General features: G+C 40.1%; 1 protein-coding gene across 1 annotated transcript in view; it reads right to left on the bottom strand.

The window, feature by feature from the left end:
* Positions 1–22,032, bottom strand: part of SLC49A4 (solute carrier family 49 member 4) — a 141,185-nt gene that overhangs the window by 87,388 nt on the left and 31,765 nt on the right. The window contains exon 2 of the mRNA XM_038421665.2: positions 8,357–8,450. Coding sequence (XP_038277593.1) covers positions 8,357–8,450 — 94 coding nt within the window. The remainder of the gene's footprint in view (positions 1–8,356; positions 8,451–22,032) is intronic.

Raw genomic sequence — 22,032 nt, 5'->3', positions numbered from 1 at the left:
AGGCCAGGATATTCATGCTGTTGCTGTACAGGTCGAAACTTCCTAGCCTGCTGGAGATGGCTTGAATGAGCGGCTCCATGGCAAAGTTGAAAACAATGGGGCTGAGGGGACAATCTTGCTTCACACCACTATGGATAGGAATTTCAGGTGGCTCTCCTTCCATGGAGTGGAGGTGGTGATGCAGCCTTCATAAAGTTCCTGGATCAGTTGGAGAAACTTTTCAGGCATCCCAAACTCTCACAGAGTGGCAAAAATGTGTTAGTGGGGCATCGATCCAAAAGCATTAGTCAGCTCGAGCCATGCTAAGGCACATTGCCTCCGTGCCCTCCTGTCCGCGTGGATGGCAGTGTGAAGGACAAAGTTGTGTTTATAGCAGCCTTCGCATGACATGAAGCCTTTCTGGATGGAGCTGAATGCTCCTCCGTTCACTGACCAGTCTGTTATCCTAGCCGTGAGGCAGCTGGCATATAGTTTGTACATGTTGGAGCAGAGAGAGATAGGTTTCCAGTTGCTGGAGTCATCTCGCTCGCCTTTCTTGTTGACGAGCACTGTCACAGACTTCTTCCAGGAGCTGGGAGTACGGCAGAATTGTTTCCATTTGTTGAAAAGTGCAGTTAATACCAGGCAGCCGGGGTCTCGTTTTTTCAGGACGTGATAGCGAATGCCATCTTTTCCTGGGGCTGTGTTTTTGGTCTTTGTAAGTCTGGTGTCTGGTCTCTACTTCCTGTGATGTAAAGTCTTGATACAGGTCCCCTGCACAGTCAACATGAAGTAGAGGATGAAGGCATTCTGGATGCTACATGTCGTTCTGAGCTACACGGTTAAACATACCCTTGAAGTATGAGAATAGTCTCTCTGATGGGATTGTGCAGTAAGATGAAGGCCTGTCGAGGTGTGATGTTATGAGTGTAATATAATATCTCATTAAAAGGTGACTTTCATTTCAAATTAACTCACAGACTGACCTGACCCATGGCCGAATTTTAAAGACTGGTTAGGAAGATATATAAATAAATAGAGATTTGAAATGCAAGCCTGCATTGTTAGAGATGGAAGGGTAGATGTTTGTTCAGGTCTTGTGATGTAAGCAAACAAGTCTTGTCTATTACTACAGCTTTGATTCAAAGATCAAAAGAGGATTATTAACATTTAGGAAGACACTTGAGTGAAATAGTATTACTGTCTATGTCTCTTTGAAGATTGTGATAACTGTTTAATGGATAAATTATCCTGTGCTAATTGCCATGATGTTTGGAAGAAGGAAAGTTAAGCCTATTGTTTTCTCAGGCCAAAAGGCTGCTGGAAATGTATAAAAACCTTGGGACACAATCCTTCTTCATCTCAGATCTACTTTGGGTTTCAAGGGGGGAAACCTTAAGCCACAAGAATTGAGATCCCCAGTCACTGACTGGAGTCACCCTGAATATGGACATTGGACTATAACCTATGGACTTTCTAAAAGGACTTTTGGCCACTACAAACTCATCTCTGCTATGTATCTGAACCTCAAGAATTGAAAGCAAGTCTGTATGTATATTGATCTTTTAACCAACACTCTCTCTCTTTTCTTTTTTAATAAATTTTAGTTTAGTTAATAAGAATTGACTGTAAGCGTGTATTTGGAGTAAGATCTATGTTATTATTTGACTGGGGTCTGAGGCCTGGTTCTTTGGGGTCAGGAGAACCTTTTCTTTTATATGATGAAATAAGATTTTCAGAATTTATCATCATATGTTTGACATGCGTGTCTGGATGGAGACCTGAGGCTGGGTACTTTAAGGGAACTGCATTATTTGGATTTCTGAGTAACCAGTGAGGTACTACAGAAGCTGTTTTGTGCTGGCTTGGTAAATCTAAGTATTGGAATATCCACCAGCATTTGGGGTTTGTTTGCTCCGTTCTGTTCGCAGTTCACCCTAATTGAGTGACCTCAGCTGGCTCCCACAGGCAGCACTGTCACACGAGGATCTCTCTCATAGCCTTAGGGCGATTTGACCCGGAGAGCTTCTGGATACTGGATGCTACTGCCTGGTCGTACAAGCAATTGATGCTCCTTCTTCTGGCTTCTCTCCTGTGGTGGTGGTGGTGGTTCTTATGTCTCCACGCAGAAGTTCTGGGAGCAGTCGGTATGCACTTATTGCAGCCTCATCACAATCTATCATGTTATTAGAGAATGAGCTGACTTTGAAATGACTCACATCAGATCAGAACATCTCTCAGATACTAAAACTGGGTATATCTCTTCTCTTACCTGTGTTAAAAAAAAAAACTAGTAAAGTTGTGAAAAAACAATGGGTTTTGTTTTTAAAGTAAAAATAATTGAAAAAGTGTAGTTACTTTTAAACTAATATTGCTGAAAGCCTGCCAAGACAAAGACAAGGATTTACAATGAAACAAATACTGCAATATCAGGCCAAGACAAGACATCTCTGTCAGACATACCAACAGTTAAAAGGCAACAACATAACAGTGTAGCGAGATCTCCCAACAGTACAGTGACAAATTCACTCAAATCCTCACATCATAACACCATGTTATTGTACAGCCATCATAGCTGTCATATACTTGCAATGTTTTTTTGGTCAAAGCTTTATCCAAGTTTGAAAGATGGGGCCATATGACATGAAAGCTTCTTTTCAACATTTGTTATTAAGAGACTACTGATGGAAAACTAAACAAACCCAGCTCAATAGCGTTATTTTTCTTCTTTTAGTGTTATTAAAGATGTTCTCAAACCCTATAACCAAGAAAGGTTATCGCGAAAGCAGGATGAATGCAGGGCAAATTCACTAAATGTGAACAAATTTTAGAAGACCCAATATGACATGAGTTGCTGCATGCCCAAAAACAAACAATTGTGTCATTGCCTAATCATGAGACACAGCATAAAGAAACAAAGTCTCAAGGAAGGGCTGCCATATGAGGAGAAATGTAAAAGAATACAATAATACTCTGCACTTCTTTGGAGTCTTCTCTCCAAATATCAAGGAGGGATATTATGGTAAATTTGTAAAAATATTTGAGTTGAACCTCATACCACAGCCCAAACCTGAAAAACAAAACACACCTTCACAGGAAGACATTACCATTTTGTATTAAGCATTTTAGTACTCCTGGAAATTAAGACATAAAATGGTTGGCACTTGTCCATAAAACACTGCACCTTCCTGTTAGACAGTACTCTAAGTTTCCAAGAGGTAAAGTTTATAACACAGAAGAACTCCATGTCTCCTCAGACAGGCAGGCATTGCCCAGTGCTCAATTTTCTCTAATGACCCTCCATGCCCTAAGACTGACACTCAAATCCAAATCAAACATGAAGGATCTTAAGGCTTATCTATATGACAAACTATAGCTGTATAAACTAGGGTGTGATTTATAGCTATATAATTATACTGGTATAACTCCCTCTGAGTATTCTGTTATTCCAGTGTAACAGCACATTTTCCTCTATTTGGTTTATGTCACTTTGGATGGGTTCTAAGCTAATCTAAAAAAAGCCACTATTAAACTAACAGAGTTACAAGTGTGTCCATGCAAACACATTTATTTTGGTGCAACTATATGGGTATAATTACACCAGCATAGCTGGTAAAATCTTTCCCTTTTAGACAAGTGTTTCTGGACTGAAACACTTCTGAAACAAAAAAAAAGAAAATCCACAGAGCATTTCCATTTTACATACAATATTTAAAATTCTTTAGTCTGTTTTTACAAGCAGAATAAATATTGATGTCTACTGGATGGAGAAAATTTTGCGTTCATATCAATCACAAATATTTTAGATTCAATGCAAACTGAAAAGATAAGAAAAACCCAATTTAAATCTGCATATAAGAGATGTGGAGGCTTTCATCACATTTAGAAATTAGTTTAAATAACTTTTTTTACAATTTTACAAATTTACCATAATATCCCTGACACTTATAACAGCAATTATCTGAGAAAGTCTAGATGTGTCTGGTCTGAGCCTACATAAATTTAATGGAGGATTTTTTCTTCTTTAAATGTAACAATGAATATTACATTTACTACATACTAACTACATAGGCGTGAGAGACCACCAATCCTTAGCACCACTGTGTACCCTGGGTCCAAAAGTCTCATGCCACTATATATACACCTCTCCATTTCATCCATGCGCTTCAGTCCAGCCTGTTAGATTTATTAATCTTTGGCATGGAGTCCTATTTTTACAGTTCTGCTAATGCACTCAGATCCCCCTCTTGTAGGTTCACCAGAAGGATCAGCTGCCCTGGGAACAGATCCATAATGTAATTCCTCAGTCATACAAACTTAATTTTGACTTCATACTTTCTCACATGCAAGTCACATTACAGACTTTACCACTACACCTATGCATATAGGACACATGTCAGCTGAGGTCAGTATTAAGTTTTGTTTGTGTGTGACTTTGAGGTATTGGACGTGTACATTGTGTGTGATTATACACTAGAACTGAGGAGTTTGTTGTGGATTCTATATTTGGGGATTATACTGTTTATGTAGTAAAGCATGTGAGTCAGTGTGGATGGAAGTCCTGGATTTTTAGTGACAGCTTTGATAGAAAATGTGCTTGAGCAACTTTAATACTACGTTGCCAAAGTGTTTGGGATGGAATGTCTACAAGGCCAAGCTGAGACTGAAAAAAAAATAAAAACCCAAAAACCATTCTTCTAATTCTATTCATCATATCATCCTTGCAACTTTCTCATGGGTATCCATTACATATGTTTCTATAGCTTCTTCCTTGGACTGTAATCATTACAGAATATTCAAAAGTGTTTAAAAGAATTTAACTTATACCACCTTCTAAAATAGGCATAAAGAAGAAAATCAGCTTTCAATTCAAGACAACTTTATTTGTGGAACAACAAACTATTCAAGTATTGCCAAAGCATAACCTGTTAATCTTAAAAAGAAAAGGAGTACTTGTGGCGCCTTAGAGATTAACAAATTTATTTGAGCATAAGCTTTCGTGAGCTACAGCTCACTTCATCGGATGCATTCAGTGGAAAATACAGTGGGGAGATTTATATACATAGAGAACAAGAAACAATGGGTGTTACCATACACACTGTAACCAGAGTGATCAGGAGAGGTGAGCTATTACCAGCAGGAGAGCGGGGGGTGGGGGGGTTTAACCTTTTGTAGTTTTTTTGTTGAAGAATTGCAACTTTTAGGTCTGTGATCGAGTGACCAGAGAGATTGAAGTGTTCTCCAACTGGTTTTTGAATGTTATAATTCTTGACGTCTGATTTGTGTCCATTTATTCTTTTACGTAGAGACTCCAAAAACAGACTCCAATGAGAGACTGCTGAATTGGAATTAATTTGCAAACTGGATACAATTAACTTAGGCTTGAATAGAGACTGGGAGTGGATGGGTCATTACACAAAGTAAAAATATTTACCCTTGTTTGCCCCCCCCCGCACCCCCCACTGTTCCTCAGACGTTCTTGTCAACTGCTGGAAATAGCCCACCTTGATTATCACTACAAAAGATTCCCCCTCTCCCCCGCCCCGCTGGTAATAGCTCACCTTAAGTGATCACTCTTGTTACAGTGTGTATGGTAACACCCATTGTTTCATGTTCTCTAAGTATATAAATCTCCCTGCTGTATTTTCCACTGAATGCATCCACTGAAGTGAGCTGTAGCTCACGAAAGCGTATGCTCAAATAAATTTGTTAGTCTCTAAGGTGCCACAAGTACTCCTTTTCTTTTTGCGAATACAGAATAACACGGCTGCTACTCTGAAACCTGTTAATCTTATGGGCTGATGAAAGCTCATATCATATTTATGTACATAAGTATTTGGAATAACCGCACAGTTGAGGGCACAGCCAACTGTTACAAAATTTAAAAAACAAAAAACTGTATAAACCAAGAATGCCTACTTCAATAAGCACAGTTTTACTGGATAAAAGATTTCTCAAGTGATGTAACTTGGCTTTCAGTCTTCTGCCTCAAAATGCAGAGTTAACAGGAGATAGCTACATGTACGGTGTGAACAGTTATGTTGTCACAAAAATTCTACATTAAAAAGAACAGCCTTTTTTCACACAGTTGGGAAATAATTAATCCTCTGTATATTTTTATCACACAATCTAAAAGATCAAACTATTTCCATGGGAAGAGCTGTAATTCCTAAAAAAAAACCCCTCTCTACTTTGATAGAACAGGCAAAATAGTTAGCAATTTTATCAAATTCAATTTGAGATGATATTTATTTTCACAGCACAAACAAATGAAATAAGTAACCTTCTCCATCAGGATTCTGTTCAGGCTACCGATCGATCTATTGGTTTTCAGTAGCACACCTCACCACAATAGCTAAGAGCTTCCCTGATAAATTAGATATGGATGATGAGATCCTTATTGGTCTTCATTGAGTCTTTAACTGCTCTCCCTTCTCTAATTTAAGAGGCTCTTGGTGAAAAAAATACCTATAAGGGAGTGGGTTTTTTTCTCTTCCCTCTTCCCTTCATTGTGGACATGGTGGAAAAGTTTACTCAAAAAGGCTGATTTAATTAATCTGATCTTCTCAAGAAACTTGTTCCACAGGCAACCCTGCAGTTTGAGAATACATTATCTCTGGTGCTTATGTGCTTTGTAACCCTACTATAGCAGATTAGACGTGGAAGAGTACAAAATATTTCATTCCACTGCATTTAAACTATTTGACACATTTTTGTAATATTTAATTTTTGATGCTGGTGAGAGATACCGGATTGACAGAGCTGTAGACTGAGTACTGCTACATATCCACAGAACAGGTACAGCATGGGCAATCAGCAAGAACTCCTCCTCATGCTGCCTTGACAACATGCTTCAACCTCACTTCACAGCCCTTTCAATCCTTGAATAACCTGCTGCAACTAGCAACAAAGATGGTTAATAACAGACGTACCTATGGTTTTTGTAATATACATAATTGTCATCTGAGAATTGGAATGAAATCATCAACACATTACACCTAGGTCACTAAACTAGTCATCAGGTTATGGTAACTTTACTCACTACTGACCTCGTCTCAATTAGAATCAATAATCTAGATGTCTTATCTCATTAGCTGTCCCCAGAACCATCCAACTCTCTCTTTACAACTTACCTGATCTGCAGTCTGTAAATATCTGCCCTACAATGTACATGGCATTTCAAAAATAAAAGCCACTGTTCTTTCCTCAGCAAAAAAGTTTCCACATTGATATTTCATTTTGGAGCAATGCAAGTACTCTGTACTAGCACGTGGCTGGCTGAAATTCAGGAGCAAGGCTAGGAGAATGAAAAAAGTTCCTTTTATTTCATTGTTCTCTGCTGAATGATCCACAAAAATCAAATACATGTGGTCCTAGAGAAAGTCAACTGTCCTGCTCCTATTATTGAAAGCAAAGACACATGAGGTTAAATACACCACTGAGTTTCTAAAATAAGGAGACACTTCCAGACCAAAAAATCCTTTAAAATTAACTTCTTTTCTAGATAATAAGATACACACACACACACACACACACACACAAATACTCAAGAGTCAATGCTACTATACTTTTCCGAAGAAAAAGAAATGTATTGTATAGATGTGTTACTATGCTGCCTCTTATTGGCAAGAGTGTATAAATCCAGACAAATAAAGATGGCTGAACAACAAATGGTCATTTAGCGTGACCATAAAAATAGGACTTGTATCCAGTACTATGGACAGGCTTCCAAATTCAAGACATTCTAAAGAAAGGCACAACTGAACAGTTTGGATTTATGTGGCTTTATTGAGATACTACTTTCTATTCCCAACTCTGACATTGCCTGTGTGCTACGGACACGTTTCAAACACATAGAAAGCAAGTAATTTTAAAATATAAATTTCAAAGGAATGACAATTGTATTACACTGTATGCAAAGGGGCACTTTCATATTAGTTCATTTGCCTCAGTTTTTGACCTCGGAAGTCCAATACGTAAAATGTAAGCTACTTATTTAACATTTGCAAATAAATAATGTATGTGGAACGATTAACGGTATGATCTTGGGCAAGTTTCTTAACCTCTCTATACCTCAGTTTCCTCATATGTAAAACTAAGATTAATGCTTATCTTCCCAGGGGTGTGGTGAAGCTTAATTAACTGAAGTTCATAAAGTGCTTTGCAATCCTCAGATACCATGTAAAAGAATTATGCTAAAATCAATTCTGAGAAACAAAGAAAGAAGTGTTACAGTTAGTTTAAATTTAATGGGTGTTTCTACATATCAGAGTCTGATATGGAAAACCCGTGTTGACATTACTGTGCATTGGAACAGCAGCGAAAACAGGGACATTTAAAACACACCTATATATATATATATTCATTCTCCACTTACTTTTTTCTTATTGTTAGATCTGACAGTGGTATACATCTTAGGCCAGCTCCTAACACCATGAGGGAGGATGTTAACAACACTGTTACCCGGAGACCTAAGACAAACAAAAATGGCAATATATTATAATTTTTAAAAATAAAGCAGCAATAATGCTAAGAATGAAGCTGAATACATTCACATACATGCAACCTGAAATTGCTTCTTGACACGCCATCTTTTTCATAAATACCTACACAACCATGAAGCTTTGTTATTACAGATATCAACCATGACTTCACATTGTAAAATACAGACCTCTCTATATTCAAGCTCCAACCTTTTGCAGGACCTGGGCCAATCATACATAAGCACCTTTAGAAAAGAAAAAATACTATACATTTTCACTGGTGCTCATGCTGAAGGTTCCTTATTATGCACAACTGAAGTGTCAGGCAATAACATGATCTGAAATTTAATAATCTCTGGACTACATATGTAGAGGGAGAAATGGACCCCACACATTCTTTTTTGAACACTAAATGAAGTAGTGAGATTTGGGGGGTGGGGCAGGAGGTTTGCTACATTCTTTCATAAAGCAGATTTACATTTCACCTTGAAGAAATAAATTATTCACTGGAAAAATTTGCCTTCTTTGCAGTACTTGTAAGTAAGAGAAGTTTTTGATGTGCTCAGATCAAGTTGTCAGAGGTTGTGGGTATAACACATTTCTAAAAAAAAAAGTTATAATTGATTGATTCCTTAAATATTTTTCCCTCCAAATCTGTGATTCAGGATTGAGAAGCTGCTAGATCAAAAACAACTTCATCTTTAGTGCTGTAATTTCATTTGCCAAATACTAACGATGATGCATTTCTGTCATCAGTAAACAGAAGAAAAATGGATATACCTTGACAAGAGTTAAATCTTGATAGCCTTATGAAATATGGCATACATCCAATGAAACAGCACTTGTACATTTCATATTTATGTGGCCATACATTTCATATCTATATGGCCATACAACTTGTAGTTAATTCACAGCAAAAGAAAGCATTGCATTTGGTAGGATTTCTGTGTCACAGGGAGCACAGACTAGTGGAATAAAAAAAAATCTAAATTATTCAATTACATGAAACTTAAAACAGCTAAAATACTAATAGGCAAATAAGAAATATTAATAAATGCTTCTTGCTCTAAACCCCCTTTCTGTAAACTTGCAGAAATCCTGGGCTTACTCACCATTTCTGAACTACAACTGAACATTGTTTGTTCTTATCTACCAATGCAGTTAACTAAGTCCAGCCCTGGTTCAGTTGCACCAGGGGTGTGCCATCCATGCATGCAACGTATGCACTGTGTGCCCCTGAAAAACTAGCTGCCTGTGGTTCCATTCTGTCCAGACCCCTTGCCCAAATGAGCATGGAAGATGCCATTTTAAAATAGATCCTCCATACAGTGTGACCTAGCTTGTACCACACATGCAAGGAAACACTGCGTGGAGGACGCCATTTCGTGCAACATCAGGCATGCAAGTGTGTAACTGAATACACTAGGTATGTGCTGGAGAGTGGGACCAACATAAGCAGCAGTCAGTCAGTGGTAGCCATTAGCCAAGTTCGGATAAATTTACTTGTTGACAGGAGAACACAGAAATTCATATAGGACACTATAGACAAATTATATGCACAACTGCCAAGTTAAACAAAGCCCCTAGATAGTTATATACATAATTAATTTGAAACTTTACTATTTTCTAAAACAAAATCTACTTAAATATTTATGGTGCTTAAAAACCAAGATATCCCCCCTACTATTTCCACTTCATTAGCACACCTGATCCTTTTCCTGTTTTAAAGTGCATCCTTGAAAAATGCCTTTTTATATGCTTCTGCTTCATATGTTCTTCTGTTCTCTGTTCTGTACCATATACTCTGACTAGCCAGCACTTTACAAAACATTATTTCTCTGTAAAAGCCAAAGGCATAGATTAAAGTTCCACACAGGTTGCTGGAATAGTGTCTCATTAATGGCAAAACACAAGTGTGGAAAGTATGCCCAGGAAGAGGATGGCAGCGATCACTGTTACTATGTTTTCCTCACCAGTACTATCCTACAGCTGAGACCAAGCCAGAGAGAACTCCCACTGTAAGTGTACAACTGAATATACAAAGCATGCAAGTGTACAAATGAACCATCTATGATAGACCAAAGCTAATGGCTTAAACTCTTAATCAGTTTAGTACAAAATTAGTTAATTTAGTGCAAGTCACTAAATAATTAAAACAAATAATAGTAAATGGGTGGTTAAAACCAAAATTTCAATTAGTGAGTTCTTACAGAAAAGCAAGAAAAGATCTGAAACCGTATTTCTGTGAAGCAATGTATAAATGTGAATGGATCTGTAGGTGTGCAGAAACAAGCTATAATGCTGGCCCTGTCTACACTTTTGTCAAGGAAAAGAAAGTGTGGAATAAGGCATGATACAATGACCTAAACTATGTACAAAATGTAGACATCATGAAATAGCCAGAAACACCTAGCACCCTGTATACAGTTACAAACACTGGGACAAGCTTCCACTGATCTTCACTTAGATGAGCACTAGAGAATTGCTGTGAGACAACACATGAAAAAATTTGCTAAATAGTCTGATTCTGACAACAATTAATTTGCTGTTGTAGGTCATCTTGGAGAACAAGAGCTGGCATTTCATGGGCATAACAAATCAGATGATTCTCTGAGACAGAGCAGTTATGTAAAAATCTTAGAATTAGACAGTGAGTTCAATCATTTACTCAAGCAGCATCTGGAAACCTCCACTGTTTTTTTGGGAACATCAAACAGAATTCAAAATGACCTCATCAAAGCAGTAACTAATGTCCGATTTAATGTCATTGTCAAAGAAATTGAGGAACGCCATTTGTTATTTTACTGGACGAAACCTCAGGTATCGCCAATAAGTCTCAGCTTTCGACTATACTGCATTATGTCAGCAAGAATGGTAATGCTACAGATTGCTTGGTTGGTTTTCCTGAAGTTAGCAACAATTGAACTGCGGTTGGCCTTTTTTCACTATGTTGAAATGGTGTGCCAGTTTACATTCAGTGACAAGTTGGTAGCTCAGACATATGATGGTGCAGCAGTAAGTGGAGGTCACCTAAGTGGGCTTCAGAAACACATTTGTGAAAAGTTCCCCTGTGCACTTTTTGTTCATTGCTATGCTCATTTTTTAAATCCTGCTCTCAGTTTTGCAGCATACAGTATCAGAGAATGACCGATTCTTTTCAAAAATTTAGAAGGAATATCAACAACAAAAATTTTTTTAAAGATAGAAGAAAGAATGAGAAGAGGATACTAAATACACTACACTAATAGCTAGAGCACTACCTAGTAAGGGAATTGGAGAAGTGGGCTCTGCTGTGGATTCCATCCCAAATCAAAGGCAGTAGAGAAGAACTGTGGACGGTTGGACCGCACAGCACTATAGAGATGTCCTGCACACAGCACGAGAGTGGGGAGGTGCGCACGTGCAGTCCAATGAGCACTGCTTATGAAGATTTCTGATCCCAGGCACAGGGGGCACTGCCGCACCTACAAATGGAACACCCACAGGGACATCACTTGAAAAGAACTTCAAGTTTTCTTTCTAGCTAGCTAAGTATTCACACCATATTTATGCCTGTAGTTCCTGAATATCTAATAAAAAACCCCACCATTACAATATAAAAGGTCCGCATTGTTATTAAACATTTATATGGTCGTGGCACATGCAGTCTAATGCCTTCTTTCCCCTGAAGCAACCTTGTTTGCTTTTGTTTTCCCTCTTTTACTACCACAGTCTTCTACCTTTATTCATTTGTGGTTTCTATTGTGGCTGTGGGAAAGCTAAACTGAAGAAATAAGTTCCACATACAGCTGATCAAAATGTGAGTTTTCCTCTGCTGAAAATTGTGTCTGATTTTTCCATGGAAAATGTCAATATTTTGGTGGAAATTCGAATACCAAAAAAAGTTGAGCTGAAAAAAATCATTTTACTTTGATTTGGAAATGCTGCTTCAGTGCCTCATCGGAGCTGTAGTCACATGTACACACTGGGTTCTATGGTTGGATTACAGCTCCCAAGATACACCACAGACTCCCCTGTTGGAGAGGGAAAGGGTACATCATGGAAAATGAAGTCTAGTCAGGAAGCCAGACCCATAGAGAAGAATTAGCAACCAAATTACAACTTCCGTGAGGTAACATTTACAAATCAAAATATTTCCATTTTCAGATGTTCACTTTTGGGATGAAAAATTAAAAGTTTTCATAGCAGACTTTTGCAATAATAATAATAATAATAATAATAAAAAACAATTTTCCACTGAAAAATAATTGACACAAAAATTTTGAACAGCCCTTGTTCTATGTTTTATTCTGAAAACAGTGAGGTCTGTAGTCACTCTCACTTCTGTCAGAAGAGTCTCTCTTTAATAATCCAAGGTTTAGTGTCTTTCCTTAAATTTAATCTTAATCTCATGCCAGGAAATTTAACTGAAAATCACCCATTTAACCTAATAAAGAAAATGAAGTATTTGATAATTCCTCAACTCTTCCAAATTTGAAGTCTAAACCTGGAGTTCCTAAACTACAAATTTATAATGCATTGCTTTTAAGTGTTTTACATTGTGCTGATGATTTCTTTGACCTTTTGTTTCTTCTTAATATGCACGTACACCCAAAAATTCCCCTTGGTTAAAGAATAATGCAGCACATTGAAACTGCCCCACCAAAGAAAATCAGTAAAAGAATGTCAGACAAGTAGCTTATTTTAGACAACAGTTTCATTGCTAATAAGACAGACATTTTAATATTTTAGACAATGGTCTCATTGCTCATGCGTCCCTATTTTTTTATTTTTTTTTTACATTTCACATCTTAGTTCTCTTAACTCCTTTTCCACCTTAGTTAATGAAGATAATAATCCAACAAAGACTTCCCAAACTGCAGTTACAGTATGTTATTGTTAAGTATCTGTTCTTTTACTCTAAAGGCTTCATATATTTTAGCTTTGAAGTTAGTAGCTGCTCTTAAATTTAAAGCTTTTATTATACAAAATGCTATCTAAGGCACATATCCTGAAACAGATTACTAGTAATTTTCTGTATACAATAATCACACACAAACTACAAATAAAACTTACACAAAGTTGAACACCTTATAACATTTCTCTAAGGCATGGTTTTTAAAGGACCCTGTAACATACACAATCCAATGTTTGATTTGGCTAGATGAATAATAAAAAAAACTGACTTCCTTGTACTTCTGCATATGAACATACTGAAAACCTCTCCCCCACTGTTAAATATCTATCAAGGCTTTGGGTGGGGAACACAGCCCTCTAAACTCTGAAATATAATACAGTAACTCCTCGCTTAACGTTGTAGTTATGTTCCTGAAAAATGTGACTTTAAGCGAAACGATGTTAAGCGAATCCAATTCCCCCATCAGAATTCATGTAAATGGGGAGGGTGTGTGTGTGTGGGGGATTAGGTTCCAAACACACACACAGTATAAGTTTTAAACAAACAATTTAATACTGGTACACAGTAATGATGATATTGAAGCTTGGTTGAGGTGGTGAAGTCAGAGGGTGGGATATTTCCCAGGGAATACCTTACTGCTAAATGATGAACTAGCAATTGGTTGAGCCCTCAAGGGTTAACTCATTGTTATTAATGTAGCCTCACACTCTACAAGGCAGCACGAATGGAGGGAGGGGAGACAGCATGACAGACAGAGAGCAGAGACACACACTGTGTGAGAGAGAGATGTGCCTTGCCCCTTTAAGTACGCTGAACCCACTCTAAGTAAACTGCCTTGTTAAGCAGATTAGCAACCTGAGAAGGCAGTTGCTGCCCAGAAGCTCCCTCCAACCTGAGCCCTGTCATGCGTCCCACCCTGCTCTATCAAAGATGGGATAAGTGGAATGCAGAAGCAGGGGGACATCCTGACATTAGCTCCCCTCTTCTCCCCCCCACACAGCAAGCAGGAGGCTCCAGGGAGCAGCTCCAAGGCAGAGGGCAGGAGCAGCACATGGCAGAGAGGGGAGGGACAGCTGAACTGCCAGCAATTGATAGCCTGCTGGGCGGCTGCCGCACAGGGAACTTAGGGGAGTGGGGAGCTGATGGGGGGGCTACGGGTCCACCCTGGTTCCAAGCCCCCACTAGCTAGTTGCAACCGGCTGCTCTTCCTGCAAGCAGTGGACAAAGCAGGCAGCTGCCAAACGACGTTATAAGGGAGCATTGCACAACTTTAAACGAGCATGTTCCCTATTTGATCAGCAACAACGTTAATCGAGATGATTTTAAGTGAGGAGTTACTATATGTATTTAAATACAGCAAATGACATGATGTACTACTGGGCCCACATCTTATTTCACCTACACAAATATAACTCAGGAATAATGCTGATGTAAAATAGGTGAGAGAAGAAAACTATGTCCTTACTGTTTACTAATTAACTTTTTAATGCACCATGGTGTGGAATATAAGGAAGTGAGGAGAAGAGGGTAGTTGCATGGGAGGTCACAACAACTGTTGATCATACAATTTGAGTGAAAGCTTTTATTTAGGACTAATTCCTGCCCTCATATATAACAAGGCAATTCCTGGCCATGTGTATGTGTTCAAGGAGATAAATTAGCTCCTGCTGTTTAGCAAGTTTTTCCAAGCATTTTGGTCCCCATTTAGTGTTTCATCCACGAGGTGAATCTGGGGTATTAAAGCCCTCCCACTCCACCTCCCTGCAAAATACCCCAAATTGCCTGAAGATTCTCTCTTGTGACTGCTAAAACAGAAACAGTGCCTCTTCCTCAGTGGCCATCATAAAACAAAAACATGAGACAGGATTTGACCATACCTCATACAGATTTAATACACAAGAGACTGGTAATCTTTAAAACTCTGGAAGAATTTCTAAAAGTCAGGGGTGGAATCTATGCAACATCTAGGGAACAATCCTACCCATCATAGACTTAGTATTTTTCCAACAGGTGTCTTCTGTTTTAAGTTATCAATGGTAAGAAGTTTGCAGCTCCAACTTAGAGACTGAAAGTGCTAAATTAGGAAAATATGATCATCTTGGAGGTGCCACAAAAGATACCAGTGATTTATAAAACTTCTTTGCTGAACATGCCACTGAACAAGGATCATATCTTAACTTTTTTCTTCTCTCTACTACTACATGGGAAGGATTAGGAAAAGGTTACAGTATGGGAAGCACCTTTCATTTCTGAATTTTTTGTAACCATTTGCAAAAGGAGTCACTGTACAACAGCTCTTGAGCATTAAGGTGTTAATATTTCATTTAATTCCTCAGTTTCATTTTTCTGTTCTGACCATGAATCACTCTCAATATGTGTTTGTTTTTTCTGAAGCCCTACCCCCCAACACACCCGATGACCTGGCACACCTCTTACACAGGGGCCTTCCTCCATAGTGTTTGTCCCAAAGTAATGCCTGCTTGATCACACCAAGTGCCATTTACTTATACCACGAATGGGTTCCTTACAAACAAGATGATGTCCCTAACACTTTCAAATCCTTAGAACCTCTGTTGGAAGTTCTGAAGAAGCCTGTTCAGAGATGATTCCATGTGATTCACACTTGCAGTATCCTGGCAGATTAGCAGTGACAGAAAATGCAGCGTCTCCCCAGTTTCCAAATCACTTTTGAAGAGACTAAGTTTGTTTTGAAATGAAGCGACACTGCTGTGGAGATCCACTACATTTTAATTTATAGCCATGGGGCAAAATCATAATAATTTAAGTGGCCTGTCAAATAAACAAGGAAGGCCAATATCCTCATGCTGGTAGTATCCCTTAAAAATGCACGTAGCTTTTCTGCCTTTTCCCCTGCAATGTTATGCAGGTATTCTTCCACATGAACTCAAATTTCTCACAGCTTTCTAAGTACTTGCCCTCTCCTCAACGAGCAGATGTCATCATGAATCAACAGATCATCGTAATCACCAGATACTTCTGAAAGCAAGCTTTTGAACTGCCTGTGTTGCAGTGATGACTTGAACCGAAGGAAGTGGACAAGTTTAATCACCATTGACATTACATTAGCATTCTCATTGCTAAGCTTTGCACAAAGTGCGGTTTGGCGGATTACACAGTGATAGGAAAGCAAAGGACTGGAGTTCAGATCTTTCAGACATTTCACAAGCCCTCAGTGAGTACTGATCATTGCAGGAGTGCAATCTCTTGTAATTGATACAGTCTGATTCACATCAAAACCTTCATTAGACAAAACAGTTTAAACAAATCCTCACCTGATGCAAGATTGTCATGTGGTATAAGGGACAACAAATCCTCCACAAATTTCTCTCCATGAAAAAAATGGACATACAGCAGGAGCAGAGCTGTGTCCCTGATATCACAGGATTCGTCCCCTGCCATGGAACATTTTCCTATTTTCAGTTTCTCACACAACTGCTTGAAAAAGTCTTGTGCCATCATCTCAGCGCGCCTAGTAGCTGTAGCGTCTGAGATTGGCAGTTGTATGAATGCGTCAACAACGTCTTTCTTCTCTGCAAAAAGGGTTTCAGCTGTAGTAACCATACATTGCTTAATAATGTCCACATCTGGGAAAGGTTTCCTGTGTTTTGCCATTGTCCACACACATCTCAATGAAGCTTCAGTTGCCTTTTCCTGAGCACAAGTGGCCTTTGAAATAATATTTGTGCTCTGAAAATATACATCCTTTAACAAAGTGATCTTGTCTGATCTGAAAAAGGAGCCCGGGGATATTTGTGATCAAAATCCATGTGGTTCGTTTTGTAGTGCCATTTGATAGTTCCACAACAGCCACAGTGTCTGTACAAATTAAACCTACTGGTCAACCCTTCGGATGCTGTGGCAAAATAAAACAGTAAGCGTCAGTCCACTCTTCTTTAAGTGAACGGTTTTTGGTGTCAACTTTCCTTTTTTGCTGCCAAGTTTAGACACAATGCCATTAAATGTCAAAAGTGCGGGAGATGGGACTACCTTGACTCACCTTTGCTTCTTCTGCAGTTCCTAGGGCTCTTCACCCCACACACACAGGCCAGGGATGGGGGAGTGCAGGGAAGGAAAGGCACAAGAGCCCTCTTCTTGTCACAGGAGTAGAGGGAAGGGAAGAGCAGAGCTGCTGCAGGCCACAGAACACTTTCTTCTGCTTCCTGTCTCCGGTAAGGATGGCACCTCCTGAGGGGCAGGGGTAGAGAGCACCGCCTGTTTCCTGCAGCAGTCCTGATTGCAGCAAGGAAATATGCAGCCAATGCTTTAGTCCCAGGGTAGTCAATAGGCAGTCCACCAGAGGGTCTGCCTATTGACTAGCAAGGGAAAATGAAGCCAATCAGAGGACGTTTCCCTAAGAGACACAGGAAATATGCACCCCTCAGCAGTTAAGGTGGAATTGTGGGCATTTTATTTGTGGGGTTTGTGACCCAGGGGCACCATTTCAGATTTTGATTGCGGGGGGAGGAGGAAGAGACAGACTTCAACTGTGGTTCCACAGGCTACTTGGCTGTCAAAATCTGGGCAACAGGGCTCCCGCTGTCAGCCCCGCACACCTGATAGAGTTCTTGGGGCAGCAGGGGTACCATTTAGGGAAGGCGAAGGAGCACCTGTCCCCCATAAATTTCATGTCAGCCCTGCGCACCTGCCAGGGATGCACTTAGGGAGAGAGGGCAAGCGGGGCGGCGGGGCGCACCTGATGTCAGCCCCAGCCGCCTGAGGGGTGACAGGTAACCCAGGGGGCAGGTGTCCCCACACCCTGCCTAAATGGTGCCTCTGCTGTGACCCCCTTTGACCATGGGTGCACAAAGCATGGTTGCCACAGTTGGGCTAAACTGCAGATAGAACTAAGCTGCAATTGTGCCTTCTGACCATTGGAGTGCGCTGTGGCCCCTGCAGAGCAGGCAGTTGGGCCCCTTTGCTCATGCTGCTCCTCAGTCGCAGGCAAGTGTGGCCGGAGAAGGTGGCAGTAGCAGGGTGAGTGTTGGTGCCAGGCTCCTCCACCTTACCCAGGAGCCCCAGCTCCCCAAAGCCTGCCAGCATGCGGCCAGTCACTCATCTACCTGTGCTTGCTCCTCCAACCCCCTGCACTTATTACCCATGTGCTGCCGCTTCCTCCCTCCCTCCCCCCCGGAGTTTTGTGGTCTGGTCAAAAGCCTTTGGCGGTCCACCTATTGACTACCCATGGAATAAAGCATATCTTCCCAAAAGGCATCCATGTCTTGATTTGGAGACATCAAGAGAAGGCGAATCTGCCACTCCCCTTGGTAATTACTTGTTAATCACCCTTTCTGTTAAAAATTTATTTTTTCTAATTTGAATTTGTTTCAGCTTTCAACCTATTGGTTCTTGTTATGCCTTTTTCCATTAGATTAAAGAACCCTTAGTGCCCAATATTTTTCACCATGGAAGTACTTGTACACTGTACTCAGGTCACCTCTCAATCTTTTTATTGATAAGCCAATCAGATTAAGCTCTTTAAGACTCTCACTGTACGGCATTTCCCCCAGTCCTCTAATAATTTTGGTGGTTCTTTTCTTCATTTTCTTCAATTTTTCAACATCCTTTTTAAAATAGACATCAGAACTGCATGCAATATTATAGTCATGGTGTTACTAATGAATATAAAGAGGTAAAGTCACCTCCCTACTCCTACCCACTACTCCTGTTTATCTATGAATGGCTTTAGCCCTTTTTTCAGTAGCCTCACACTCAGAGCTCACTATGATCCCTAAATACTTTTTAGTGTCACTGCTTTCCAGGGTGCATTCCCCCCATGCTGTAGGTATGACCTATATTTGTGTTTCCTAGATGTATGATCTTGCATTTGGCTATATTAAAACACATTTTGTTTGAATGGGCTCAGTTTATCAACCAATCCCGATCACTTTGTATGAACTTTGAATGAACTTAGAAGCCAATGAAGGCTTGATGTACAGGTTTTCACACCAGCAATCAATTCTCCGGAATTGAGAGCTGTGTTCTGTACTAGCTAGAAGATTCTGTATGGACCTCAGAGATAAGTGTAACCCTGGAAGTAACAACAGCTGGAGTACTACTTTAAAGTCTTTACACAGGAGGAATAAGTACAATATCCCAGCCATGCATAGACAGAAAAAGGCACTTAAGAGCCAGTGGCAGCAATGTCCAAGAGGCCACTGAGTCTGCAAAACCTTTTAAGGCACAAGTTGGAAATATACCCTCAATAAGTGTTTCTGATTCTGCATCCCCATCACTCCTTCAAATGCTTCCCCTTAACAAAAACAAAAATAAACCAAAGAAGTGCTTCTCTTTCAACTGATTTGTAGACAATTTGCTTTCAACCACATGCCTGCATCCACCAGACACTAGGAAAGTAATTAATCTGTAAAATCTGAGCTACACTTGAATAGTTTTATTGAAACGACAGTCCCAAAAGATCTTAATCTACCCAGTAGCTTCATATAAACATTGTGCAAGCCAAGCAACTAGATAGAACTCTAAAGAACCTCATGTGGCCTTTGGGATCAACCAGTGATTGCCCAGCACTACACTGGGACCTCTCTGAGATGGAGAAGCATATCCCTTGACCTACAACTCTGCCCTCCTGGCAAGATACCACAGTCCTACCAATAATATAAAAAGCTGTTTTATTACTTTGTCCGTGTGAATCCCACGAGCCACCCTCCACCCTCCGCTTTTAAAGAGTCTTCCTTAAGCTCAAATTCAGAATTAGCAAAGAAACTCAATGATGCTTGTGGCCACTCTTCCTTTTTCCCCCGATGGTTGGGAGGGTGAAGAGGGGTGATAAAATATACAGAGCAATGGCACCACCCAATGGACACTACTATTCAAAGATTCTAATCTCACATGCACGGGACGCATGTGCACCTAGAGAGGGATCCACACGGATGAAAAGTGAACTGAATGGAGTGTCCAAAGAGCTTTAGATCCAGGATGTAATTAACGATCTCAGGAAGTACAGGAGTAAGGTTTTCTCACAGAGGGTATCCTAGGCAGCCAACACGTACAGGGTGTCAAGTGCTATGATTTCAAATCTGGGTGAAGAATCTGACCTTTGTTCAGCAATATTGGGTCTGAACAGTCTAGAAAAATGCTATCAGAGGTTGAACTGACATGTGGAGGAGATCAGTTAGCTTTAACTGCAGTACTCAGTAAAGAGCTATCAGGATAAGAATAGCAGGGATCTTCCAGACATCTTTAGCTGGCTCCATAATCCCTTCATTTATAGGCATTACTATCCTATGTGGACCAGAGGACATCAAATAATTTTATGGGCCTTTTTTCCCCCCTATCACCAAGGTTTCAATCTCAAAGGTGTCAAAAATTCAAGACAGCAGCTCGAACAAAGCACCAAAATCATCTGGACCTGATACTGGAGTCTGCCTGTTCCTCATCCATCAGGAATTCTTCATCCCCACCCCTAAGAGTTTCTGTGGGAGATTTTGTGGGGGTAGGGAGGAGCACTTTTTCGCAGGTGCGCAGATTTACCCCAGGAGTAAATACTGCTAAGAACCTGATATATGGACTTTTAAGTCTTATGTATGTATCTGATTGCTTTACCATTTAACAACTCTCTTCTTGTTGTTCTTTTCTTTTATAGTAAATCTTTAGTTTTAGATACTAAATATTGGCTGGCTGCATGGTATTTTGCGTAAAATCCAAACCAGCATTGATCTGGTAATGTGGCTTTGGGCTTCAGAAGAGCATTTTGTATAGTTTTTTTAAATAACTCCTCACCTTACTGGACCTATATAGTCATTGGGAGGCCGAGAACTGGAATACAATAAAGGGGGATATGTGATTTCTTTTTTCAGCTTCTTGATAACCAGTGTGAAGGATCAAGAGCACAGTTTGTGACTGGCTGGTGAGTCTAACTTCAGCGTTAGCCACCAGTTTTGGGAGACTCTGCTCTCCTTTTTGCAGGCTGCCCTGATGTTGGCATTTTCAGTGAAGGCTACCCTAAGCATCCTGGGTCATATGGCAAAAGAACGAGACTGTCCACATTTGGATGATGATCAGGAAGAACACCTAACTCTGGAGGGTGGGACCCATTAAGTGGCCATAGTGGAAAGCTGTATGGATAAGGTTGACCACATTGGTTAAGGTGGTTGGGATGCTGACATCCATGCAATGAGTAAACCAGGGCTCTGAAATGAGTAGTTCATCCCTTCAGATCAGAACTACCTCCTGAACTCAATGAGCAAGAAGGTGAAGGTTCCCAGATGGATTTTTCATGAGGGAAGTGCGAGGGGGTGAGGGGAAACATGATGTGACCAGGAGAAGGCATAGTTCTCCTTTAACGGTGGGGTCCTGATCTCTGAGGTAATGTTGATATTGGGAGCTTAGATGTCAGAGCTGGTACTGGATGAAGAACCATCAGTACTGAGGATGGTAACAGAAGAGGGAACATCCATCAACAATGAATCAGCTGGAACCGTTAGTGCCTCAACTGCTGGTGCCAACTCTGGTGTTCGTATCGTGATTTTTGGTGTTGAGGAATCAGTACCAGACACAGGGACTAGGAAAACCTTTGGACCCTTCAGCACTGAACTGGAAGTTGAACCAGCGTCACTTGCCCCTGTAGTATGAGAAGGATCGGTGTTCAGTTCTCAAGAGGAGAGTGAAAGCAAATAGCTCTTCTTAGGCCTCTGA

This window comes from Dermochelys coriacea, chromosome 11, assembly GCF_009764565.3.
Source record: "Dermochelys coriacea isolate rDerCor1 chromosome 11, rDerCor1.pri.v4, whole genome shotgun sequence".
Lineage (NCBI taxonomy): Eukaryota > Metazoa > Chordata > Testudines > Dermochelyidae > Dermochelys > Dermochelys coriacea.
The sequence above is the reverse complement of the archived record's forward strand: the minus strand, read 5'-3'. Positions and strand labels throughout refer to the sequence as shown.